Source organism: Balearica regulorum, chromosome 2 (assembly GCF_011004875.1).
Source record: "Balearica regulorum gibbericeps isolate bBalReg1 chromosome 2, bBalReg1.pri, whole genome shotgun sequence".
Taxonomy (NCBI): domain Eukaryota; kingdom Metazoa; phylum Chordata; class Aves; order Gruiformes; family Gruidae; genus Balearica; species Balearica regulorum.
In genome coordinates, this window is record NC_046185.1 from 110328256 (window position 1) to 110356100 (window position 27845).

The window sequence follows — 27845 nt, forward strand, 5'->3', positions numbered from 1 at the left end:
TTTGCATCCACAAAAGTTGCTCTTTATGCTTCTCTTGGGCTATGTATACAGGGACGGTAATGAACATGTTTGTTTTTTTCAAAAAATAGGGTAGAGGTGACTGAAAGAGAAATACCACTCCATTAAAAGGATTTTGTTATTAACAACCACAAGACATGTTTTTTGCATATTTTTGTTGTCTGCCACGTCTTCCCATTGCTCAGAATATTTAAGTCTACTCAGAAGATGTAAAATGTATATGTAATTGTGAGAATTAACCTGTTAGATATGAGACTAGGTAACTCTTTGTACTTCTTTTTGGTAGGGACTTTGGATCCCAGAAGGGGAGAAGGTTAAAATTCCTGTTGCTATTAAAGAGTTGAGAGAGGCTACATCACCAAAAGCCAACAAGGAAATACTTGATGTAAGTTTTCATGTTTGTGTTGTCAAGTTGTCAGTGGTCTGTGGATTTTCCTCTGTAACCACTGAAGGGATTTCAGGATTTTGGGTGGGAAAAAGTATTTTGCACACCAAACTGCATTCTCCATATAGAAGTACTGGGCTTTGCAGCCCAGTCTGTAAAGTGCTTTTGTGTCTTCTATGAACCCCTTGCTCGCTGTCCAAATACTGATGTTATACTCCTGGGATAGCACCTAAGGAGACATCAGGACCATACATTTACAGCTAATTCTGTTTTCTTTCTTCTGATGTTTCAGGCCTTAAACTTTGGCATTCATTGCCATTGTGGCAGTAGAACTAAAACCAATAATAACAGATCTAATGATTTTTGAATCCTGACATTTCAGATTGTCATAAGATAGTTGCTTGGTTACATAGGATTAAGTTAACTATAAATCCAAAAGGAAAAAACATCCCAACTGTCTGATTTCTCTGCCATGAACAGCCAGAAATTGTCTCTCTTCCTGAAAGAGGCATGGGAATTTTATTCTTTTGCTTGGATATAGCTCATCATGTCAGAGAACAGGGAGAAAGACTATGGAACACTGTTCCAGGAGTTTATAAATGTGTGAGTTTACAGTGAGTGAGCCAGAATCCTAAATACAAAGTTCCCTGAACTTGGAATAGCTAAAAATCTGAATTCTGCCACTAGATCTGAAGCCATACAACATAAAGCACCAAGGATACGTATTTACATACAAGGAAAGGAAAATGCTGAGCGCAGAGAGGAGCACTCAGATGTTCAGTATATGTTCAGTTCGGCTTTCCTGCGCTGTGGTTCAGTCCTCAGCAACAAGAAATATGTTGCGTGTATGTGTGTCTGTGTCCTGTTCAACCCTTCGAGCCCTGAGCTGGAGCCTGCTGGGTCACTTTGGAGGACTGGTCAGCCCAGGGACTCCCCAAGCAATACAGTATATGTGGTACAGATGAATTCTTTAAGCTTCCCCTTGCTATACCTGCATGAGCGTGCCTCTAGAAAGCATAGGTTGGAAGTCTGGATTTGGCAGGGGCTCATCTATCGAGTGCTTGTTTGCAGGGACAGGACGCACGTCCCTGGTACGTCCCAAATGGGCCTGTGGAGTGCAGGTCCACAGCTTGGGACAGCCTGTTTACATGGAAGTGATGGTCCTTCAGCCATGGGGAAAACTGTGAATTTTTTTTATCTTGGTAGGAACTGAACCACTTTAGTAGGAAATATATTTAAAAAAAAAAATAAATCCAGCTTTGGACAGCAAATGACACCTCAGGTAGGAAGGTTCATCTCAAATGATTCAAGCTGGCAAAGATCTTAACAAAAGGCCAAGTCTCATATTGATAAGTGTCAGGATGAATTGCTATGAACAAACCTACCTGTGCTACTGATGATAATAAAGCATGCTGGAATTTTCCAATCACCCTGAACAAATAGTGTTATTCCAATACATTACTTCAACAGATCATGTGCTATGTACCATATGATTTGATACGTGTATTGCAGCAATTCAAAAGAATAAGTGGTCTGTGTCAGAATCCATACACGAAGCAATATCCATCCTGATTTTAGTTCAGACTCCAGGCCAGTCTCAGCCCTTCCCCAGGTCCCCATCCCCTGTGGCCCTGGTCCCTGCCCCTCGCCCACCTGCAGGCAGGCTGCAGTCCCTCTCTTCGCTGGCGCTCCCCTCATTGAGGAGCTGGCAAAGATGCTGCTCAGCTGCTGGCCCCGAGCTCTGCCCCTTATTTCCCTCTTCACAGCGATAAGAATAACAGCACAGTCTTCACAAAGGACGCTTTGGACTTAACTGCATTAAATTCCTGTACAGTGAAGGAGGGGTTAATGAATAAGCCTACGGTACTGCATCCTGCCTTCAGCAGGTCAAGACAGACACACGACAGGACAGTAGATGCAGGGACTGCACGGTCCTTGGTGATATCGAAGTACTTTCTCTTTTCAAAGAAGTTTCTGTAGCATAGCCCCATGTTATCTTTTCTTTTCCTTTGAATTAGGATGCTTAACAAAAAGCTCTTGCTTTTTACAGTCCTGTTAATTTTTTAGATGATTTGGTTGGTGGAATTCATTCTATATTTCAGAAGAAAATTGAAAAAATACAAAACCAGTGAAAATAGCCAGAGGGATGACACAACCAACTTTTCAAGGTCACTGAAACCTCAGAGATAATAATGTCCAATTAAAGATGATTTGTCTTACAGAAATACACTAGGTATAGAACAAGCACAGCAGCTTTAGCTCATATAATCCAGGCGAGCTCTTACTGACTTTATTAGGGTAGGGCTAATTCAGAAGATTGTTGTTGAATACCAAGCATACTTGGAGCAGGTCAGAGTGTACCGCAGAGATTTCCAAGATAAACAGTTGAAACAAAGGCCCACTTTAATGTCTTGGGCTACTTAGAGAGACCCACGGCCGCACAATAGTTCCCTTCTGCTCCCTGCGAGGAGGCAGTGGCCTATTTTACTTTGCAGTATCAAATGTAATAGGTGGCGTCAACGCTTGGATGCTCTCTGAAAGCTGTGTGGCCCATACACCCACCCCACTCTTTCGGCGTCCTGGTTCTCAGCCCCCCAGGTCAGCCCTGTGCGGTCTGCGCGGCAGATGGGCAGTGAGAACAGCTCCGACTCTGCAGATTTCCCCCTTCCCTCCCACCCCAGCTGAAATGAATACAGTACAGATCTGAGTCCCAACGGGAAGCAAGGCAAGAAACAGACGCCCTTCATCGGTACGATGGCTTGGTTTGGTAGCAGTAGCCTAGGGAGATGAGCGTGTTTTGGTCTCAGCTTACTTCTGAGCATTGTATAACAGATTTTCAAGATTCTCTAAAAAATGCAGCCACAAATATCTATGTAATTGAATAGTAGATTGTATTCTTGCTTTATCTTTCCTTGATCTAGCCCACAGAATCAGTGCTGTCCGTGAGGGTTGTTTTCAGTGACCTGCTCACATCCTGCAGTAGGTTGAGGAGCACTTATCCAGTTCTGCTGGAGATCATCTTTAACCTGGCTGCCTGGAGGCTATTTTCATCCCAAGGGTTCCAAAACAAGGATACCAAATGCAGAATTAACACCTCAGAAGAAGTTGCATTACATCATGTTTTACTTAGGCTGGCACGTCAAATGACAATACCAAGGCCAGAAAGTATTGCTTAAGAGTTGGAATTGCTCATATCTTGAACGTTGTTGCTTTAATAACTTTGTTTAATAATAGTTCTTACCAGCTACACAGCTATGTGACATCTGTGGAAAGCTTGTTAGATGATGAGTAAAGTGCTATGGTATTTCTTTTCTTAAGCTCTTAGAAAGTGCAGAATTGCGCCTTTCCTTGTCACAATAGTGTCTTCACTATGATTTTAGGCTTTGGGGGGCTGCTAGCCTAATGCTGATTGCCAAGGCATGATTAGTTGGTGTCACTCCAGATGCTGAGTTAAGATGCTGACCTAAAAGCTCACTGCATGGAAAAATTCCCATTTATTTCCTGTTGTGTTGGTTTTCAATCACATGGCTTTAAAAATGTCTAAAAGCGACAGACTGTAAATCAGGCACAAAATTAGTTAAAAAAACCAAACCACTTGCTCTAATTTTTTTCCCCAGTTGGAATCCATTCTTTGAGCTGGCACTTGACAGTGGATGTCAATATATAGATCTCAAATTTCAATCCATAAGTAATTTTTGCACACAAAAACCATGAAGTCAGAGTTTTTTACCCCATGGCCATGTTAAAGGATGTATTTATTCAGTGTGTCTGGAGCGTATTGCACCAGCCTCTGAAGGGGCCTCTCCCTTCCTACTGAAGAGCAAAGGAAGAGGAGGTACCTTGGCTACCTTAGCTAGGTACGTAAACCTACATAGGGCTAATCCAGGCTTGAAAGAAGCATTTTTCACATATTTGTGAAACTCAAACCCAAAATTCCAGTTGACCAAAGGGTTTATTATGCTTGGGCTCCCACATTATAAGCATCTTTCTGGTATCATTTGCATTGCTATATGGGTCTAAAACAGCTTTTCCAGTTGGGGACAATATTTTCACCAGTGTTGCTTAAAGTAAGACACATATTCAAGCTTCTAAAGAGGCGAACTGATTATTAATGTTTGGTTTGACATGGACTGAAGAATAACATGGTCAAGAACAACATGGTCTCTTAAAAAGTCAAACTGTCAGTCACATCCTAGATGACAACTTTTGACTTTCTGGGTTAGTACAAACCTTGGCAGAGGGGCATAAGTCTCAAAAATACTGATTTCTAGTCAGTTTTGTGAAAAGATCTGTGGAAGAAAAAAATCCCTATGACACATGTTCACAAGATGTTTTCCCCTTGCAATTAGGTGCTCAAAATGATGAAGTCACATCAGCTTCCAGTTGATGATCAATTTATTAATTCCTCCTAGGTCTGTAAGTTTTTCCCCAGGATTTTATGTTCAAAGTTTGCTTGGTGTACCCAGTAGTAGGAGACTGGCTCTTCTGTAGCATCTTGGTGATGCTTCAGTGTTCAAAATCTGGACCTTCCACTGAGTCGAAAATACTTGGTCCACAGAGTGGGAAATACAAGTATTTTGTCTGTGATATGAGGCACAGAGTTTGCATATAGTATTTTAGCAACCTCCTGAACAAACAACTTATTTTAAACTGCCTCCAAATATTTGTGTCATGCCAAAGGGAGTGTTTGACGTTGCTTTTCTTCCTTTCTTCTCAGGAAGCTTATGTGATGGCTAGTGTTGACAATCCTCATGTGTGCCGCTTGTTGGGAATCTGCCTCACTTCTACAGTTCAGCTCATCACACAGCTGATGCCTTATGGCTGCCTCCTTGATTACATCCGAGAGCACAAGGACAACATCGGCTCCCAGTACCTTCTCAACTGGTGTGTGCAGATTGCAAAGGTAAGCGGACCAGCACCCTGCCGGATCAGCTAAAACTCAGACTCTAAAACACAAAGATCTGACAGCACGTAATGTATTTATTTACTTACTTGTCTGTAAGTCTTTGTATTTCACCACATGGTTCCTAGATACCTTATATATGACAGCAAGCAGTTCCTTTGTCTTAAACAATTTACCATGTTCAAGCTGCAGTGCAAACTTTAACTGTTCTTCAAAATGCTCCTAGACAGTGTAATATTATCACCAACACATTTATGTCCTAAGCAAATACCCTGTGATGAAACAATAAAGTGATGCAACGAAGCTGTGGCAGGGAAGGGATAGAATTTGGCAATTGCCATACCAAAGTGCTGCTTCCATCAGTGAATTTTTTTGGGCTGTGCCATGGGGCAAACGGTGATGTTGTCCTTGTGTGCCTCGGAGAATGACCCTGATTTTTCAGGCTGAAATCTCTGAGGCCTGGGGATCAAAACTGCTGATTAATAAATACCAGCTCTGTTCTAGCGCAGGCTGGCTGTGACCGAAAGACATTCAGGCACCTCAGGGCTGTTCTATAATTTATACGTGCTGAGTTGGTGCCTGTAATCTAATTGCAATGGCTGTAGTGCCAAACAAAAGACTCATTATCACACCTGGCACTGTTTGCCAAAGAGAAGAGCAGCAAAGGAGACCGAAGTACAGCCTCTAGCCCTTAGCAGCAATATGCTGTGTTTGGAAGTTGGTTAGCCATTTGCAACCATGGAAGAATGGAGCAAAACCAGCAAAAAAATAGCTGCAGTTTGTTGGAGATTTGTCATATGAGATGGTAGTATCCGCAAAGTTGGGCTGCTTTAATGCTGCTTATTTCGTGAATGACGGTCTGCAAGCTAACCACACACTTATAGCCTTATCGGTCCCTTGAGACCTTGTATACATCCCAGGCTTGCCCGGCTGTGGTTTGCTTTCAGGAAACATGCTGAGGACCTCAGAAATGTATCCACCAAAAGTATACAGAGCACATTTTTCATCTCTCTGTGTATACTTTTTTACAGCGCACTCCACAGCAAGTGAATTTTAATTTATGGGTCCACCCGGGATGGGAACTGCCTTTTTCTGACTCTTTTGCTCTCTTGTTTAAAATCAATTACTGCTCTGTCCTGCTTTCGGTCCCTTTGGAGGATGAGCTGGAGGCCACATTTCCCTCCTCCGCCTCCTCATCCTCGTTAAATTTTCAGGTGGCAAAATCAGTCCCCAAATTGATCCTTGGGGCATCACTTGCCCGAACAGTTGCCATTCACAATTGTTAGTTTCTGTTTGATTTTTTTCATGTCGGTTCAACATTTGACCATAGAAATCTCTACCCTCTCTAGCGATGCCTGACCTTCAACGTACTCCTTTGTGCTGCTCCGCACTGAAGTTCTCCTCAAAGTGCTCGTAAATCACATGTATGGCTTTTTCCTACCAATGTGTCTGGTGTTAATACCCTGATAAAGTCATGCCAGATTTTTGGATATTCTCTGACTCTTTAAAAAAATGTACTTTTCAAGGGGGGGAAAAATTGAAACAAATATATTTATGTCTGGTAACTAACCAGCAGGAGGCAAGTTCCCTGGGAAGCATATTTTTGTTTCTGTTCTCACAGCTTTGAATTAAGATTTCTTTGCATCTATAAACATTATCTTTGCCTGAGGTATGGAGTCCTGTCTTTCAGACAAGATGTTATGACAGAGCATAGCCACTCCACATGCAGAACCACTGTGAACACTCTTTGAACACATTGGTCACACACTTAATGATGAAAAATGGCTTTAAATCCCAGGCCCACGCACAATTATAGATCTGCTGAACTTTCTGGATGAGCAGTTCAACGTCTTTGGTGTACGATTATGCACATGCACAAGTCTTTTAGCTATCAGTGTCTTAAAGAGCTTAGTGTGAAACTGATATTCTGCCTTTCAGCAGCTTTTGAGTCTTAATAAAAGTCCCTGCAGCAAGACATGTTTAGCAGGAAATTTTTTGTCCTACTGGGGCTAGATTATGTGATTTTTTTTTTTTTTTTAAGATAGGCTGCTTTCTGTTGGCAGCTCAAGATTTTGTGTTTCAAGAGCTCTGCTCACTAAGGATCTATTTGCGTAATTAAATGTACGCTTGCAGTGGCATTGTGCCAGTTTGTTTGGGTGGTTTGTTTTGGCAACTTTAGCAGCGCATGGGTGAAGTTCTGCTGAGGGACTTGGGTGGAGGATTCGATGGTGGTCCAGGTTAGCAGTGGGCTTAGGAAGGGAGTGGAGACTAGAAGGGAATTATTCCCTCCAGTGCTCTGTCATCACATCAACGTGATCATTTTGGTGTTAACTTTGTAGGTTGAAAGTACTTTTTTAATTAATTCTTTCTTCATAAAAATACAAGCGCATAAGCTGCCGCCAGCAGAAACCCATCAACTGGGAATAATTGTGGTTTTTAGAAAGGATCTTGCAGGAAACTTAGAAATCATTAACTTTTTGATTCCATACACCAAGAGATTGGAGTTGAGAGAAACAGGAATAATCTCTGTGGTTAGAAATGCAGCTGTTTGTTAGATTCATACCTTAAAAGTCAAACCGGCACAATTAGTTGTATTCTTCCAGGAGAGGTGGTTGTACCAAAAAAGCACGTATGCTATGGTGAACCCAATCTAATCCTGGGAGGCAATGAAACTGGAAGAACTTGCCTTTTCAAAGAGGACTTGAAAATAGATGCAACTCTGAGCTCAGCCATAAAATTAATTATTTTATTTCCTTTTCTCACCTTTGTGGTGGGACACATCATTGTTAGCAGGGAGAAGGCAGAGTACACTGTAACGAGATGCAGAATCGGCAACTTTGAATGATTAATTTATTTTTGCTTTGACTCTTCTCCCGGGCCATTAGTGTCTACCTACTCTCTGTAGGGCTGGCCTGTGTGTGTATGGAAGGTGACAGCTAAATTCTGCGCTGTGCTCTCCTGAAGTCACCCGGGTTGTACAAATGCAGCTGAAAGAAGGGTTTGCCCCCTTATTTGCAAGCCCTATCCCAATTTTCTATTTCTTGATCTAAATCTGAAAGGAACCACATCCCCTGCTATACCCGCTACTGTCCCTTTTTTCTCCATGACTCCACTGACATATGGACCCACAAAAAGGTTCCTGGAGGGTAATAGTTACTTCTCCTTGTAACTGTGCAAGCACATGTCCTCACCCTGCAATAAGCATCACATAAATCAAAACAGCAATTTTTTTTCTGAATGGGGGGATAGGTTACCACGTGTTCATGGTGGTGTGTGTACAGTTACCACAGAGCAGCTGACATTTGGTAACTCATTTGCACGTCCAAGCCCAAAGCTTGTGATGCCTACCCATGGTCTGTTGTATTGCAGGGAATGAACTATTTGGAGGAGCGTCGCTTGGTGCACCGTGACCTTGCTGCCAGGAATGTCCTCGTTAAGACTCCTCAACACGTGAAAATCACGGACTTTGGGCTGGCAAAGCTGCTAGGCGCCGACGAGAAGGAGTATCACGCCGAGGGAGGCAAGGTAGAGTGCATCAGAGAAATGAACCGCTGCACGTTCGTTGGTGTTCGTGCTTGCACATGAGCCTCAAACATGGGGAAAAAAAAAGAGAGTGGGTTTTTCAAAGCACTCAGCTGCCGTCTCAGCGTGCTGCCTTTGAAGCCTGTGGGAGTCCTCTGAAATCAGCCGAAGCAGCGTCAGGCCAGTGGGACTGCAGTGAGAGCGGAGGTAGCAGAGCAGCGAAAGCTTTTGAAATTCCCACCCAGAATGTCTGGGAAAAAGCAAGATTATTAAAAAACATTTAAAAAAAAAAAAAAAAAGCATGGCTGAATTCATCAGTGTAGCCAACACCAATAACACTCTGCATTTTATGAAGAGAAAGGGAATGCTCTATATTTATAGCAGAAGAAAGACCTGTCAGACTTGGTTCAACATGCCTTTGTGTTGTACTACGTGCTGATGGAGGGAATGTGTCCTGCTGAGAAATTAAAGAGAAGCTGCTTGCAAATATTGCAGAGACCATAAATGGAAACCATATGAGCACAGATCAGTCTTTGTCATACAGACTGAGATTGGATTTGTATCCTGTGTATGAGAGGAGAAGGTTAAAAATAATTTGATTGTTAAAAATTTTCTAAAACTAATTTGTAAGAGATATTTCTAACAAACATGCCAAATATTTCACAAGTTTCCAGGTTCAACATAATAAATTAAAATAGTAAGGGAGTCAGAAGTTCCCTGCTTTACTACTCAGATAGCTGTGGTGGTGGTTAGGTGTTTTTTCCCCTTCTGCAACCAAAATACTGGTTTAAACACCACCTGGTGGTAAATATCATTGATAAATTTTGGATCAGCCTCTTAAGGCTTATTTGTGAATTTTCCTAGGTTCCTATTAAATGGATGGCCTTGGAGTCAATTTTACACCGGATTTACACTCATCAAAGTGATGTCTGGAGTTATGGTGAGTCTAAAACCAGTTATAATTATTGCAAATGGGTTGGAAAATTGCAGGATTTGCTAGTGACTCTACACAGACTTTTTTCTTTCTATCATGAGAAGACTGAGAGATTGAACATAAACAATGGGCCCACATCACCTATTCAAAGTAAAATTCCTGTGAAATTGCATGCTAGTGAGATGTAAGATGTTTTGTAGAATATGCTTGTAGATGATGAGCCCTCCCCTGAAACAGGCTGCAGGTAGGAGACTTCTCCATTTGCTGAAGTTCTGCTAATGCTTTTCTTCAGCAACTTTACGTGAAATGTAACTGGGCTTACAATGAAGCCACAGAACTAGAGGGAAGACTTAACCTTTGGCCACCCTGTCGGTGTCAATCAGTGTAACTCTGCTGTGACCTAAAATGTTTGTGCTGTCCTGGTATTGAGAGGACAACACTGGAAGGGAAGCAAAGTGATAACCTCCTTAGAGAATTCATTTTATATTTGATATAGTTTATAAGCCAGCTTGAAAGAAAGAGGAGCAGAAAGGAAACTTTTCAAAGCAAATTCCAAAATTTCCACGCCATAGGCTCTTATACTGATGGAAAATATTTAATACAGATGGTCAGATCCTGTGTCCTTTTAGAAAAAGTACAGCCTCTGGTCCTCTTAATCCATTTATGTATCTTGGCATCCAAAATCTTGTTTTGTATCCTAAGCTACCAGACAATCACAACAGCTACATCACAAGAGTACATGGCATGTCTGCAAACGACACTGAGGCAACTGGTTTACACGTCTTTCAAAAACTGCTCTTGCTCATCTCCAAAGAGATTGTTTCAAAACAAAAATACAACTTCCATTTTTAAAACCACTTGTTGAGTTGGAGTCAGGAGACAGTAACATGCATTTCCTTTCTGTGGGGCTGGGAAGTTTGTGGTATGTTCAATACTGAGATACTAGCTGAGATTAAAAAAAAACCCAAAATAAAAAAAAAACCCACCAAAATACCCACAAACAGGAAATCAAGATGATTTCGACCTGTTTTATTAATTTGTCTCTTTTCAAAATCATGGCAGAAAATGCTTTTCCTGGGTGGGGCTCTGGCAATGCAGTGCCTCTGGGAAAGCCCTCTCCACTCACCGCCTCTCTGCACCCAGGCCAAGCACCCCGGCTCCTGGCAAAGCATCTCTGACGGTCTTCTCTTCCCACCCTGCAGGTGTGACAGTTTGGGAGCTGATGACATTTGGGTCCAAGCCCTACGACGGGATCCCCGCCAGTGAAATCTCCTCTGTCTTGGAGAAGGGCGAGCGTTTGCCCCAGCCCCCAATCTGTACCATCGATGTGTACATGATCATGGTCAAATGTGAGTTCATGTTTGGGCTTGTGGGTGTTCACCTAAGTCGAATGAGTAGCACAGTTGCCTTCGTTATGTTGCATTTGTATATGCTGTGTTCTTGGTGATTGCACACAAATAGGGTTATGTGAAAAGAGTGGTGACACCAGAGTGTGTTCCCACACCTTGAGCTTTAGCTAGGAGCACGGAATATGGTTTCATTAGTCGTTAATTCAGCCAACTAATGTTTTTTCACCATTCATACCACTGGATGATATTGTTAATTATTTTAAATTGATATTGTCAGGCAGTATAAATCAGTGTAACACCACCCGCTTTACCTGGTACTCTGGTTTTGTATGTCTAGAAAATAAAATTAACATTGCCTTCTCCTCCAGGCTCCCCCTTAGTTCAGTAATGTGTTTCCCCCTGCAATCACACACACGGATTACGTGCTCCTTTTACTAAAGGAGTGCTGTGAGTACAGGCACCACCGTAATGGCAGATGCACATAAGGATCCAGAGCTCCTCATCCGATTTCTTCCTCAGTTTTGGATGGCTCCTTTTGGGTACACAGATGTTACTGTAAAGTAGCACAGGAGCTGGGGGTCTCTGAAGTACTTTTTGGTCATTGTTAGGGCACATCAAAGGGCTTCCGAACCCCAAACCCCTTTTCCATCTACATCAGCTGCTAAAATGTCAGATTATTACTCTAGACCATGACTGCCGCATCCCTGCTCACTACCAGTAGTGTCTGTGAGGATGCTGACAAGAAGCCCACTAGGTGGCATTTAAGACCTTATCACAGGAGCAAAATGTACCTGTTCCTGAAACCCAAGCCACACTACCATGAACACCCCGTAGTGCAGCACTTTTGGGGAGTCCTGGAGTGCCGCAGTGTTGCTTTGTCAGGACAGGCACCGCACAGGGAGACCCTGATCCTGTGTTCACCTGAGCGAGCAGGAACCAGATCCAGATGTGTGCACCTAGCCTGAGAGGTGCCCAGACCCAAAACCAGTGTCCTGGAAATTCCTCCTTGGTAATGCTGAACCCTACTAACACCTCAGCCCTGCCAACATCTCCGCTTGCAGCAGTCATGTCCCAGGTCTTCAAAAGCTCTGCACTAGACCATGTCCTCAGGGACTGAGCCTTCACAAAGCTCAGCAGCTCCATCCATTGCCCTTCCTTTGGGTCAGTCCAGATGTAGAAAGCAGGCATTTTTCCAGGCACCTAATCAGGTACTTGTTGCTTTTAAAACACCACCAGTGAGTGTCCCTATCCCCTTTCATACTGCTACACTGAATTTAAATGCAAGAGCATGAGGATCTGGGGTGTGAGCTTTTCTTCTGCCACAGGACTCGGTTGCCCATCTTTCACTGCTCTGGTCACCCTGTGTTTGCAGGCTACAGCACAGACCCTGTTGAAGCCATGCCATTTTGTCTAAAGGAATTCAGGATTCCTAGTCATCTCTTTTATAAGCAGAGAGTATAAACTGCAGTGTTCAAAGTTATTGCACAACAATTATTATTTTTTCTTTTTCTAATTAAGAAGCAGTATTTAAACATATGCAACTCAGAGATAAATTCAGAAATAGTAGATGCTACTTCTGCAACACCAGCAAACTCCCAAATGCTCCACTCTGTCTAAAACCAAAAAGGATTTCTTGAATTAGCAAGGGATCCTATTTCTAGCATGGTAAAAAGTCACTGGCAATGATGAGATTTTGTCTAATGCAGATTTCAGATGGCATATTATCACTTCATTTCTCCATTACTATGGACAGGCTGTTTCTTATGAGTTCCTCCAGACACACTAAGCTTGACCTTTATTCTTTTTAATTTTAAACACAAGAGTCTTTACATCAGCTCATCTGTTAGTTGATAACAGAAAGTGTGGGTTTCCTAAGTAATATCACATGTTAAACCACCGGTATCTATATTCAAAATCTCTTCTAGCATTGATCCACACTAAGCTGTAGGACTTGTTTTTGTTAAAGTCCGTTTACTAATTAAATACAGCTTCTATATGGTTAATCTTTCACAGTGTCCCCAGCAAAGATGTTTTGAATTTTAGAAGACATCTGGTACAGAGGGTAGCTTCTGCTTTAGGCTTCCCAGGATTTTACAAAGCAGCGCAGCGAGGGCTAGACGGTCAAATCACCATACGTCTGCACGCGCCCACTGAAGTTAGTTTGCTTCCCCTCCTTCAAGAGCTTTTTTAGAACAGCCTAATTTGTACTGATCCAGGCTGGCCACCCATTTGGTATCCTCAGAGGACTGATGGGTTATTATCACTCAGGTGGGACCTGCCTGCCCAAGCGGAGATAGGCCAGCAGGAGAGGAGACAGGCTCGGCCTGGAGCTTTTCCAACACGGGGTTTTATTACCTCCTTCATTCTTTCCAAAACTGCCAAGGTGTACATTTTAAATGCTGTAATTCACAGCAGTGGCTGGTGAATGAACTTTGTATGAAGGACCATTGCAGGTAAATCCTTAACAGTGTGTATGGTGCTGTTCTGTTCACTGTTACATTATATTTTAAACTCTGTATGTGATCACCAAAATAACTTTATTTGTGCGTTGCTTTCCCTGTCATCCCTCCAGGCTGGATGATCGATGCAGACAGCCGTCCCAAGTTCCGCGAACTGATAGCAGAGTTCTCGAAAATGGCCCGTGACCCCTCACGCTATCTCGTTATACAGGTACTAAACCCAATGGTAGGAAGATGTGTGGTGGGCATTTAATAAGAGGCCCAAAATGGTTAGTAATGCATATGAAAACATGTAATATTGATAATGTAAAGTTAGATTTATCATGGTTCTCCAGGTCTTAACACATTCAGCTAGAACCACAAACACAATTTCAAAACCAGTCACTATTTTCTTAGCAATGGTCCCAGTCTAGGACCAGTAGCAGTCCATACTGTAGTCCTGAGAGGAGAACAGAGTTTGATCCTCTTAAAAATGCAGCTATTTTACAGCAGCATAGACAGAAATTGCAGGCTCAAATTCCCCTAAACTCTAGGTAAATTTGGTTAAACACACAGATCAAGATTTCGCATATCGGGCCTCTTGCTAAATTACTTTGTCTCTCAGAGAAGGGGATAATGAGGGGTTGAAGGGAGTCTGGGAGTCCTCTCTCACGCCGACTTGTCTCACAGGGAGATGATAGGATGCACCTGCCTAGCCCTACAGACTCCAAGTTTTATCGCACCCTGATGGAGGAAGAAGACATGGAAGATATAGTGGACGCGGATGAGTATCTTGTGCCACATCAGGGCTTTTTCAACAGCCCCTCAACATCCCGCACTCCTCTCTTGAGTTCATTGGTATGAAATTTTTCCTATGTGGAAACATGACAAGCAATTTTAAGAGTGAACTGCTTCTCATAATGTCTGTATTTTCTTTCTCCCTTTAAGAGTGCTACTAGCAACAACTCTGCTACAACCTGCATTGACAGAAACGGGGTAAGTGGGATGACCTTTAAAAAATGAGCAGTTTCTCCTATGTGGATCAACTTCTGCAAAACAATCCCTTTAATACTAATTTTCTCTACATCCAACCTAGCAGGGGCACCCTGTGAGGGAAGACAGCTTTGTCCAGAGATATAGCTCGGATCCGACAGGCGCTTTCTTGGAGGACAGCATAGACGACGGCTTCCTACCAGCCCCAGGTGAGTACCTCTCCCATGTTTCCATCCCACGGCCATTTGTTCACAAGCCATTTGGATATGAATATAATCGTTGTCCTCTCTTTTCTGTAGAAAGGAAGCAATCCACATGCTTCCTACCTTTTTTGCTTGGTAAACAGGAGTGGAAACATGTGCACATATCCTTTTCCTAGACTTTTTCTGGCAGCTTCTAGCTGCTTCTCATTTTGGTTCCTCTATAAGCCAGGTTCCCCATGTTTGCCATGTGTGCCATCTGGCTGGGGAGTTTGAATGTGTAGTTATATGTTTAAAGCTTTCTACCACCCCTACACTTTGGAAAATATCCTCTACAAAAACGGGTTTCAGCCCTTAAACCATTTAAGCAATATAAATAGCTTTCTGGCAGTTTCACTGCTTTCAGATGTTGATACACAGAAAGCAGCTCACAGTTTCACGTGGACTTACAGTGTAGGCAGTCGGGAGAGCGAGCCAGTGAGCACCGAGGGAGCTGGTGCTGGGTTATGCAGTTGTGATGCTTTATGCCCTTAAAAACACCCAACCAACCATTCCAAGAGTACGTCACAGCTAAAAAGGGTGAAATGCCCTGCAAGGGATGGCATTTAAGTAAAACATGGAGTCTCTGTTACTGCCAGTCCTGTATTTTCTAGGCATTTTCCTCATCTCTAAACATTTTTCTCGGGAAATAGCTTCTGGCAGCAAAGCTCCCTGACTGCAATTTCAGAACAGTATCTGGGACATAGCTACCCCCATGTCACTAAAATCAGCAGTAGCTATCTTGCTGTCTTGTGGTCCAAGCCGTCTTTCTGCTGCTTTGCAAACTGAATTCCTGAAGGTGAACTTCAGGGTAGCGCGTTTGGTGCCATGGCACGGCAGTTCCTGCCTTTGGCTCTTTTCCGCTCCGGGAAGTTCAATGAGATGCTGTGGGTAAAGAGCAAGTGGCAGCTAGGTTGAAACTACACCTCAAGTGATGCAAATGGCTGCATTTAGTTGTATGTCTTCATTTTCATTCCTTCTCATTTTTATTTTCTTTTTATTCCAGAGTATGTAAACCAGTTGGTGCCCAAGAAAGCATCTGCCTCAGCAGTCCAGAATCCAATCTACAACAACTTCTCACTCACAGCAAACTCAAAGGTCCCCACGGACTCCAGCTACCAGAATTCGCACAGCACAGCTGTGGACAACCCCGAGTATCTCAACACCAACCAGTCTCCGCTGGCCAAGACAGTCTTTGAGAGCTCTCCTTACTGGATCCAGGCAGGCAACCACCAAATAAATCTGGACAATCCTGACTACCAGCAGGACTTCTTACCGAAGGAAACCAAACCTAACGGTCTTTTGAAAGTTCCCGCAGCAGAGAACCCAGAGTACTTGAGGGTAGCAGCACCAAAAAGTGAATACATTGAAGCCTCAGCATGACCATAGAGAACTTCTTCTTGCAGCGAGGCACGCCAGACTCTCGGTGATTCACCTGGCTGCTGCAAGAACGGACTCTTGCTCGTAGCAAACAGCGACTGCACTGCATCAATAAGCACACCTTTCCTTTTCAGCATGGGGGCTGAAACTGCGAAGCCTATCTGATGGTAGTTTGGGTCTTTTCTTGCCCATTTCCACGTAATAACTTAGGCCCATAGCCTGCACTTGGATACAGGTTGGGAATGGAGTGGGATCTTCCTGGACAGAAGAAATACAGATGCATTCCTTTAATTTTCAAATGGTAGCATGGTAAGAAGCCACTCTGGGATGAACTTGAGAGCTGTACACATTGTACAGTCAAATTCCTTTCTACAGTCTGTATTTTTATAAACGTTTCTAACAGAATTTTTGGATCTTTTACAAGATCAGATGCTTGTACTGCTGGTCTGCTATGTGGTACTCAGATCACCAGCAGGAAAAAAAAATAATGTTACTAAATAGTTTTCCAAAACTCCTGGAACAGAAACAGTTATTCCAAACCACCGGATTTTTACAAATTGGCTCCATATACTGCTTCTTGGCATGAAGAGGAGAAGTGCATCTGGGGGACACGTGGGAGATTCTGCCCAAGGCAGTATAGAATGGATCACTCTGGGGGAGACTAGCACAAGGAGCCAAATGACATGACGCATCACCTATTGACCACTACTGCTAAAAACTGACAGGAGGAACTCAACTCAAAATTGTCTGTACATGGTTATAAAGTGCTCGCTAGTCTGCTTTCTGATGGTCAAATGCAAGACTTTTTTTCCTGATCCCTTATGCAGCTGTCGAGTTGTCAAAATGCCTTTCTTCTTCAACAAAACTGTTAAAGATGTTGCCATAACTGAAAAATGAAGTGTCAAATAATGTTTAACAGACTTTAATTAAATGTCAAGGAAATGCAAATGGTGGCAAATTGGAGCATTCACGAGACAGACTGGAAGAACTATGCTAAATTAAACTTGACTAGGGCAAGAAACACAGGTAGTTCTAATCAAGCAGTTTTATTTCCCTTCTTAAAGGGGCTCAGAGCAGAAATCATTTTCCCTTACACATTTGGCAAAGAAAAGGGGTATATCAGTGTTACACTTTACTCACTTCAAGGCAGAATACTGCCAATTGTTGCACCATGCTGGGGCAAAGGCTGGGGCTGGTCGCCTGTCCCTTTGGGGTTACATATCCTGGCAATGCAGGAGGGGCAGTGAGAATGAATAAAGGAAAGGAAGAATAATCTGGAGTGATGGAAAATATTAGCTCCCTCTTCTGAAACACAGGGCTGCCTAGTGCTTCTTTAAAATACCCAGCATCATCTTCTGTTATCAGTGTGGAATAGGCAGACTAGGCAAGGCTAAGATTTTAGCTTCATAGGATAAATCAATCACAGCAGCAAAAGCAGCTGCTCTTTCCAGGGGCCTGTGATACAGAATTTTAGATTCTTCCATCATTAACATTTCTTATGAATGTAGGAGGAGTAAAATGCCTAAAGTGTGAATTTAGTCAGTAATTTAGATGCATCCCACCAGCAGCTTGGCAGTGCTATTTAAATCAAACGACTAGATCAGAAAGCAAATGTACATTTAGTGATTTTGGTACAAAGGCCCTTGACTAGTTGAACATTGGCAGCTTGCTTGAGGGTAGTATAAGCAGCTGAGTTGCAGAGGATATGAAGTCTATATTAAGTAGCAAGAAATAGTCAAATTTATGCCACCACTGTGTTTTGAATATATCAGTATGTGTTTCAGTTTAAGTATTGCATCTGGAGTCCAGGATCAAGCAGCAAATCCTCAGAATGTTGTTTTAACCAATTTATTGAGGAACAAAGGAGAAGAATGGTCATGTGAAATGACCCCTTTTATAAGTAACACGGCGTAAAATGCATTAGCAGCTTGTGTGTTTGCAGTAGTTCATCGGCCACGCTGCAATCTAGGGTAGAGCAATATATTGGGTCAAAATCCAAAGATTGTCCTGTTTGGTACATCTGTGTCACCATGACCAAGTCCCAGGCACAGCAGTATGGAGAATGCAACGTTTCACTTTGATTATTACTGGCTTGTATTTACAACGCTAACCAAAATTCAGTTCCCACGTCCAATTAGTGGCAGATTTCTCCTTGCATTCCTGAGAGCAGATTTGTTGTGTTGCTCTCACAAGCGTGCAACATGTACGCACAGGCAGTGCTGTTTTTCTCCACCCACTGCCCCAGGAGGAATGTATATAAACCAGAAAAAAAAAGATCTTAACAGAAATCACAGATAATTTGCACTTTGCTAAATCTGTTATGCCTCCAAGCAGAACACTAGAAAATCACATAGCGCACGTTCTCCTGCAGAATCTTTCTGACACTTGCCCAAAAAGACATATTGATGTTTTGGTTTAATCTATTAGACAAAACAAGAAAGTGACTAAGAAGTAGCAATATGTATCACCAGCATTATGTAGCATGAACATTATTTAATAGAGGTATATGCTTGCCCGTAACAATTTAGGAGAGATTCAGCAGCGACTCATTGCGAGAAACAGGGAGATTCATCTAAAAATTAAGCAATTTAAGTTTGAAAGAGCATCACTTTTTGAATGTATTTTTTTGATAAGAAAAGTAGGAAAGAGGAAGTAGGACCACAAAGTCTCGACACAAATGTACAGATTCTAGATTGATGGCATCACGTATATCGTAAAGTAGTTCTGGTAAATAGGCATCCTCTAAGCTGTGATTTGTAAATCGGCAGCTCAGTAATGATTCAAAAACCAGCAAAAAAAAAAAAAAAAAAGGGCCATGTGCTGTAGTCTGTGGTCAACACCTGCAAGGGCAGATACAGCGGCAGTAGGAGCCGGTGGGACCGTGCAGCTGTGTGGCTGTTGCTGGAGGCACGGGTGCTACACAGGGTGATGCTCATAGGGTAACAGACATTATCAATGTACCAAATGGTTTCCAGTGAGATTAAAAAAAAATAAATAAAAAAATAAAATCAATAAGCAGCTGAAATGGTCTGTTTTTCCCACTGCAGCTTGCTGACCATGTAACAGCAAGGACGCCCGTGCAGGTCATAGGTGCTCATAAAGGCGAACATGGTTAGGCAGCATTTCATGGAACCTTGCTGATGCAGTGTTGCATGGAGTTTAGGCTACAGAATGGGACATAAAAGTTGTGGTTTTTACAAATAGTAGAAAAAATAAATACACTGCATCTGGAGAGCTTGCATAAATCAGCATCTAAAAATAACTTGACAGTTCCACCATTGTCTCTCAGGAGGTGTGGGTAGAAAATTCTGGGGTTTAAAATGCAACTGAATAGGGAAATGTAGCAGGCCACAGCCACTTTTAAAAGCTGACAGAGTCTTACCAATCGAGAAAATAAAAATTTCCCTTTTTACTATATTTCTCATGGAAGGCAAAATAAAACCACTCACAAATTACTGCTTAGCGTCTCTTAATCATAAAGAAGCAGTTAATATGGAACTGCTTTTGCAATAATAATTTAAGACTTTTAATAACTGCTAAGTACATGAAAATGTAAGTCAAGAGTCTTCATCTTACTTTAATGTTTTCCAGTGATCTGTGTACAGTGTCAGCACACTTCATTTGGGCCTTGGGTTGTTTTCTTCTGCTGCAAAGGGAGTTGGCTTGGGAAAGTTCCTTCATGTTGCAATTGGTCTTGTCAGGTAAATTAATCCAAGAGGCTGGGGGCTTGCTTTTGTTTCCAGCTGTCAGGCAACAATGCAGTGAGTTTTCTAGAGAGAGCAGCTGGAAATAGATGGCGGTTTCTGGAATGCCTCAGGGGGATGACCAGCATCATCAGATGGCCACATGAAGCCCTGGCATTAGAAAACATGGTCCCGTGGTTTATTTGAAAGGAAGGGGCTTGTGTAGGGAGAGTGGTGCCTGGGGAGGGGTGCGGCTGGCCAATCTATACCCGAGACAGCTGCTGAATTTGCCCAGGGACATCACTGAGGCCATTGACTGTTCCTGCAGGTATGGGTGGGAATAGACACGTGGCTCCTGTACCTGCTACCGGCGTGAAGTGATGGCCTCTTGCAGAGATTGCTTGTGCAAAGACCAATGTATTATGTGGTGAATCTCTTCCCTGGGAGACACAATGAGGGCTACAACAATGTCACAGGACCCCAAAGCACTTGAAGAGGTGCCTGGGGTGTCCTTGGTCTGTCTGGGGGTGCTCCAGGGTGCCAAGGAGAAACTTTGCATTTCCAGACAAGTGCTCATTTTTCAGATTCAGAGTTCAACATCTTCTGTTAGTACAACCGCTGCCTCTCCAAATGAGCAACTATGGTACTCTGGCTTTTGTTTCCCCCTGCGTTTCTCTGTGAGAAAACATCTGAATCAGGACAAAGTAGGAAAAGGTATCTGTGTCCTCCTTTCTGATGGAAACCGTATACTCATGAAATGTCCGACTCTGTGTATAACACTTAGCAAGAATGCTTTGTAATATTTTATCACCACTGGTTCTAATTTTTATATTGGGATCCCGTTTTCTAGCTTTCTTTTTGTAAGTGTTACCTCTTTGTTCTGACATACAACTTTTAAGGAGCCTTTTTAAAATAATTTAAAAAAAAAATTAAAAAAAAAGTTTATACAGAAGAAAAACACAACACCTTCAAGTAGCTTGTCAAATGGGCTGCATTAGGACCAAAGATGTAACGTCTTGTTTTCTTGCTTTAAAGGAATAGGGTATTGATCACCACTTTCACAGCCTCTCGTTAAAGGGAAAAGCTACAGATTTCCACTCCTCATTGGGGCGGGGCCAGACCTCCACTGAGCCAGGAGGGCTTGACAGGAGGGTGAAGCCTGTCCATAGAAAACCAAACCAAATATCAGGACCAGGTATCACTTCAGGGCCAGACCTACAACCTCTACTCCATTTCAGTTCATTGTCTACTCAATGCAATAGCTAAACAGGGACACAGTCAAGAAAAAAAAAAGAAACAAATACATGATGTTTTGCCTCAGTATCAGGAAAAAATACAATGATGTGAAGATGAGACACGATGAGATAACTGCTTTTTATGTGAGGAAGTGTGTAGGCAGGAAGACTTGAAACCGATAACACTTTTGGTTATATATTACTTTAATTATGCGGGGGAGTTGAAATCACGGCGCTTCCGTGATAGGCTTTCCTTTCTGCCACGTGTCCTGCCTCCATTTGACATCGTGTTTTGGCAGATCACCTGTATTACCATGGCCATGTGGACTGAGAATTGCAGGTCAGTCAGAGGTACTGTGTGCAACCCTCCTTCCTATACACGGGAGAGAAGAGCGCAACGATAGTAGGCTGTACCACCGTGGGAGGTCAAGCAAACCCTCAGCAGCATCTGAACAAAGGGTTTCCTGAGGAAAAATTGGTAACTGGAGACCTAGCTGGCAAAAGACACGCCACTTCTTGCACTGCTGAAGTCAGCAGGCAAAATGCCTTCAGCCGAGATTCAGAGCCAGTGCTCGACCAACTTTGCACTCATCCTCTTACGTGGTGCAGATGGGGCTGTCTGGATGCACAACAGCATGGACATTCTAGTCTCTCTGTACCTCTTGCCTTGAAGTAATGGATTTTTGAGATTAATAAGGTGAAAACCAGAAATCAAACCTGCAGCTAACAACTGGACTGGTTGAAGGTGGTGTTCCTATGTAGCTGATACAGTACATCGTTTCCAGTTGCACTGGAATTTATCCAGACCCTTTTCCTTACCTCTCACAAGCTAGCTGAAGAATGTGCATTTGCAACTGCCATCAACATCATCCTCATATTTTATGAAAGGGAATAAGTGAAGTAGTTGTCTACAATGGTAGGAGGCTTGGCTCACATACCTAGGTAGCTTTTTAAATCCTCCATTCCTAATATCATTCCCCTTGAAATTAATGGGATGTTTAACTTGATTACACTGAGAGTATAAAACAAGGCTAATGTTGAGTGATTTTTGAAAATCCCTCGCAATAATCAGAGATCCTATGGATCCATTGCCTGTTCTAGGCTGCTTTGTATTGATGCAATCAACCAAGTATAAGGTATAATGTCTTGGTTTCAATAAACTGTCAAGTAATATATCCATAGATACAGACAGTACCCTCGCAGCATTGTAAAGTTACTCAACTATGAAAGCACTATTTGTACAATAAGAAACTCTTGACTTTTATATGGTTTAATGGTTTATACTGTTGTTCAAAGATTGTTTGTATATTGAGTGATAAAAATGAGGTGTATATTATTCTTTTTAATTGTTTTTAATTTTTGGAGAACTTTTATTGTAATGTACTGTTGTACTTGGGGGGAAGAAAAATCAGTGGCTAGCTTTTAAGGGTTTGTAGCCAGAGAAGAACTCACGTTAAGGGTTCTTTATTGATGGACTTTTAGATTTGAATTATTTTTTTTTTCTGGTAAAAGTTGTCACCTTGGGGATTTATCCAGAGCTTAGTGAAGCTAATAGCAGGACCCTTTCCTCTCTCCAAGACTCTTTGGCTCTCTGCATGCACAGTGCTGGAGTTTCATAATGTGAGCAATAATACAGCATAACACTTGTGACCATTGGAAGTGCAATATGAAAGCCCAGGTGCTGCTTATCGGGGCACTAATAAAAGGTGCTCTTTTGAAATGCATGGCAGGTTCTCACTTCACTTTTATTACAAAAGCAGAGTCACAGTCAAAGCAATCCCTCAAAAGTTGATCCATGTGTCATTTGGCAGATAAAGCCATACTGCTGGCCATTTACAAATTGCATAGCTATAAGCTGTGCAACAGCAACACAGGGCTCCCTCGTAAGGAAAGGCAAAATAAAGTCTCCACCAGAGTCATGCTAGCGACTTAAACTGTTGTACTACACTATACAGAAAGAGAAATTCTGTTCACAAAGCCAGACAAATGAAGCCCCAGGGTACCCTGAGTATTGGTGTTTAATTATCCAACGGGTGTAACATGTAGCAAAGATTAAAGGAATTACAGGGTCCTCAGTGTAACAGAGCAAAATACACTGGGTTGACAAGATAGTAAAGAAAAGAGGAGATGGAACTGTCGGTACACATTCAGCCTGGATAAGTCCCTGGTTTCATGATTAGTAAATTAAATTAAATAATTTTTGTCTTTATAGATGAACTTTGTACACAGAAAAAAAAAGCCACTACAGCACCTTTCTCATTTTCATCTTTCCATCCAGTCCCTTCCAATACGTAGGCTGCATGTTTTACCAGCTCAACTTATTTTATGCAGAAATGACATAGTCTTAATCTTCATATTACCAGTTCTCAGAAATGTCTAATGCGTATTAATGCATGATATTTTTATTTTAATAAAAGTAATTAAATAAGTCTTTACTCTTTTGGCAAGTGATTTTCACCCCTCTTTGATGATCAGCTGCCCTGGGAAGATTCTATATAAGTTAGTATTAATATTACGAAGAATAATAATTAGTATTAATATTGAGAAGGAAACTGTAATATATGTTGTACATCCATATACCACCTCTGTGAAGATCAGAAAAGAGCTTAGAGATTCAAAAGTCTTTATCAGACAGGAAACTGCTGTTCTCCGTATTTCACAGATAGGATAACAGAGGAAGAGCAATGCCTCTGCACTAATCCCAGAGAGGTGGGGACACTGATAAGGATAAATCCCACTGTCAAGCGCCAAAACAGAGGAACTTAAAATGAAGAACGGTGAAGGTATAGAAATGCACAGGTATTTTGGGAAGGACAGGCATTCAGAAATTCCACCGAGCTCAGTGCTGCCAACATAACTGAAACATAAAAAGTGACACAGAGGAGAAAGCAGCCAAGGAACCACAGCTGCAGCTTAACCCCCCTATCGGCCTGCACAGGATATGGTAGGCTAAGATAAGATAAATAAAATTGCTATTTAAAGATAGGAAAGGAATACAAATCTCTTCCACATCCTCCGTCATTGTTGGCAGCAGCACTAAGCAAGCCTCACTCTTCAGTGCTCCTGAACTCGACCCGGGAAAGCAACAAAGCGAACCTCTAGGGAACTAATCTGAACACACGATAATTATATCAGCTCGCATAAGAAATTTCCAAAGCAGCCAATAAAAGAAGCGACATGCTCTGAGGAGGCCCACAGCCATAGTGGGACCACCTACCATGGCACCTGGGACAGACCTGCATGCCTACTAGAGCACTGAACATGGAAGGGCTCCACTGTTGTTCTTTGGGGCAATCACGTTTCATCGATAACTGGTCACAGGTGGCCTTGCTCATTCCTGCCCTAAGGCTGCCGACTGGGGCAACACTTCTACAGCAGCATTTGACAAGGGGCGTTTGTACCAGGCATGAGTGTGGCAAGAAAGAGGGAACTTGCAATTACCTAAGGCAGGTGCTGGGAACTGCTGAGAAGGTGACTCAGCCTCCTTAAAGTTGCATTATGTTTGCTGTAAGTGACAGGCTCAGCTCCTATGTCAGTGCCCACCTGAGCCAGAACCATGGCAGACCCCCAGGAGCGGTGTCACTGACACAGCAGGTGCCAAGGGACATGTCCTGCCTAGGGTGCTCAGTGGTGTGACGGCTTCCTCCCTCTATCCCAGCCTACAGGATGAGGTGGCCTGCTTGAAACCTCCCTGTAATTATATATAGAATCATATAATGGTTTGGGTTGGAAGGGACCTTAAAGATCATCCAGCTCCAACTCCCCTTTATGGACACAAACACCGTCCATTAAACCAGGTTGCCCAAAGCCCCATCCAACCTGGCCTTGAACACTTCCAGCGATGGGAAATCCACAACTCTGGGCAACCTGTTCCAGTGCCTCATCATCCTCATAGTGAAGAATTTCTTCCTTATGTCCAATCTAAATCTATCCTCCTTCCACTTAAGGCCATTACCCCTTGTCCTATCACTACATGCCCTTGTAAACAGTCCCATAAGCTCTTGGTCGGCTCCTCATCCATCCCCAGATGGAGCTCCATGCACTCCAGCTGGTCATTGACATAGCGGGCAACACTCCTCCTCATCTCCTCTGCCTGTCCTTCCTAAAGAGCCAATATCCCTCCATTCCAACACTCCAGCCATAGGAGCTATCCCACCACATCTCCATGATCATAGAATGGTTAGGGTTGGAAGGGACCTCAAAGATCATCTAGTTCCAACCCCCCTGCCATGGGCAGGGACACCCTCCACTAGACCACGTTGCCCAAAGCCTCATCCAGCCTGGTCTTAAACACTTCCAGGGATGGGGCACCCACAACCTCTCTGGTGGGTAACGCTGCAGTGCCCCACCACTCTCACAGTAAAGAATTTCTTCCTAACATCTAATCTAAATCGACCCTCCTTCAGCTTGAACCCATTACCCCTTGTCCTGTCACTACACTCCCTGACAGTCCTTCACCATCTTTCCTGTAGGGCCCCTTCAGATACTGGAAGGCTGCAATTAGATCTCCCCAGAGCCTTCTCTTCTCCAGGCCGAACAATCCCAACTCTCTCAGCCTGTCCTCATAGGAGAGGTGCTCCAGCCCTCTGATCAGCTTCATGGCCCTCCTCTGGACTCTCTCCAACAGCTCCATGTCTCTCCTGTACTGGGGCCCCCAGAGCTGGACGCAGTACTCCAGGTGGGGTCTCACAAGAGCGGAGTAGAGGGGCAGGATCACCTCCCTCGACCTGCTGGTCACGCCTCTTTTGATGCAGCCCAGGACACGGTTGGCTTTCTGGGCTGCAAGCGCACACTGCTGGCTCATGTTGAGCTTCTCATCAATCAATACCCCCAAGTCGTCCTCGGGGCTGCTCTCAATCCATTCCTCGGTCAGCTTATAGTCGTGCTTGGGATTGCACCGACCCACATGCAGGACCTTGCACTTGGCCATGTTGAACTTCATGTGGTTCACACACGCCCACCTCTCAAGGTCCCTCTGGATGGCATCCCTTCCCTCCAGTGTGTTGACCACACCACACAGCTTGGTGTTGTTGGCAAACTTGCTGAGGGTGCACTCGATTCCACTGTCCGTGCGCCAACAAAGATGTTGAACAGTGCCGGTCCCAGTACCGACCCCTGAGGAACACCACTCGTCACCATTCTCCACTTGGACATTGAGCCGTTGACCACAACTCTTTGAGCGCGACCATCCAGCCAATTCCTTATCCACCGCGTGGTCCATCCATCGAATCCACATCTCTCCAATTTAGAGATAAGGATGTCGTGTCGGACAGTGTCAAATGCCTTGCACAAGTCCAGGTAGATGATGTCAGTTGCCCTTCCCTTATCCACCAATGCTGTAACCCCATCCTAGAAGGCCACCAAATTTGTCTGGCATGATTTGCCCTTAGTGAAGCCATGTTGGCTGTCACTAATCACCTCCTTATTTTCCACGTGCCTCCTTATTTTCCATGTGCAGATCCTCCAGGATCTGCACTGGAGGATCTGCTCCATGATCTTGCCAGGCACAGAGGTGGGACTGACCCACCTGTAGTTCCCCGGGTCTTCCTTTTTACCCTTCTTAAAAATGGGGGTTATGTTCCCCCTCTTCCAGTCGGCGGGAACTTCGCTAGACTACCAGGACTTCTCAAATATGATGGCGAGTGGCCTGGCCACTTCATCCACCAGTTCCCTCAAGACCCACGGATGCAACTCATCAGGTCCCATGGACTTGCGCACTTTCAGGTTCCCTGCCTTCTGTGACCTGGGCAGTGTGGCTCAAGTACTTGCCAGTGAAGACTGAGGCAAAGAAGTCATTGAGTACCTCAGCCTTCTCCATATCCTGGGTAACCAGGTCACCCGTTTCATTCCAGAGGGGACCCACATTTTACCTTGTCCTCCTCTTATCACTACCATACCTATAGAAGCTTTTCTTGTTGCCCTTGACATCCCTCGCCAGACTAATTTCTATCAGGGCTTTGGCTTTCCTAACCCGATCCCTGGCTGCTTGGACAGTTTCTCTGTATTCCTGCCAGGCTACCTGCCCTTGCTTCCACCCTCTGTAGGCTTCCTTTTTTTGTTTGACTTTGCCCAGGAGCTCCTTGTTCATCCACGGGGGCCTCTTGGTGTTTTTGCTTGACTTCCTCTTTGTTGGGATGCATCGCTCCTGAGCTTGGAGGAGGTGACCCTTGAACATTAGCCAGCTGTCTTGGGCCCCTCTTCCTTCCAGGGCTTTGTCCCATGGTATTCTACCAAGTAGATCCCTGAAGAGGCCAAAGTCTGCTCTGCTGAAGTCCAGGGTAGGGAGCTTGCTGTGCATCCTCCTTGCTGCCCTGAGGATCCTGAATTCCACCATTTCATGGTCATTGCAGCCAAGGCTACCCTTGAGCTTGACGTCCCCTACCAGGCCCTCCTTATTGGGGAGAACAAGGTCCAGCATGGCACCTCTCCTTGTGGGCTCCTCTATCACTTGGAAGAGAAAGTTGTCATTGACACATTCCAGGAACTTCCTGGATCGCTTGCGCTCAGCTGCGCTGTCCCTCCAGCAGATGTCAGGGTGGTTGAAGTCCCCCATAAGGACCAGGGCTTGTGAGCGTGAGGCTGCTCCTATCTGCCTATAGAGGGCTTCATCTGCTCAGTCCCCCTAGTTAGGTGGCCTGAAGCAGACCCCCACTATGATGTCCCCTGCCCCAGCCCTCCCTTTAATCATGACCCACAAGGTCTCAGTCGGCTCCTCGTCCATCCCCAGGTGGAGCTCCATGCACTCCAGCTGGTCATTGACAGAGAG

At 43.7% G+C, this 27845-nt stretch overlaps 2 protein-coding genes across 3 annotated transcripts in view; one reads left to right on the forward strand and one right to left on the reverse strand.

Moving 5' to 3' along the window:
• The window catches only part of EGFR (epidermal growth factor receptor), a 163085-nt gene extending 145844 nt beyond the window's left edge, over nt 1–17241 (forward strand). The window contains exons 19-28 of one of the 2 annotated variants that reach the window (XM_075745293.1): nt 305–403; nt 5121–5306; nt 8676–8831; nt 9693–9768; nt 10965–11111; nt 13684–13781; nt 14240–14407; nt 14498–14545; nt 14646–14751; nt 15788–17241. In XM_075745293.1, coding sequence (XP_075601408.1) covers nt 305–403; nt 5121–5306; nt 8676–8831; nt 9693–9768; nt 10965–11111; nt 13684–13781; nt 14240–14407; nt 14498–14545; nt 14646–14751; nt 15788–16164 — 1461 coding nt within the window. In that variant the 3' untranslated portion in view covers nt 16165–17241. The remainder of the gene's footprint in view (nt 1–304; nt 404–5120; nt 5307–8675; nt 8832–9692; nt 9769–10964; nt 11112–13683; nt 13782–14239; nt 14408–14497; nt 14546–14645; nt 14752–15787) is intronic. The other variant, XM_075745292.1, reaches the window with a different exon arrangement.
• SEC61G (SEC61 translocon subunit gamma) overlaps nt 1–27577 on the reverse strand; it is a 329059-nt gene extending 301482 nt beyond the window's left edge. The window contains exon 1 of the mRNA XM_075745304.1: nt 27574–27577. The gene's annotated coding sequence lies outside the window, so the exon portion shown is untranslated. The remainder of the gene's footprint in view (nt 1–27573) is intronic.
• Between the last annotated feature and the right edge of the window lie 268 nt (nt 27578–27845).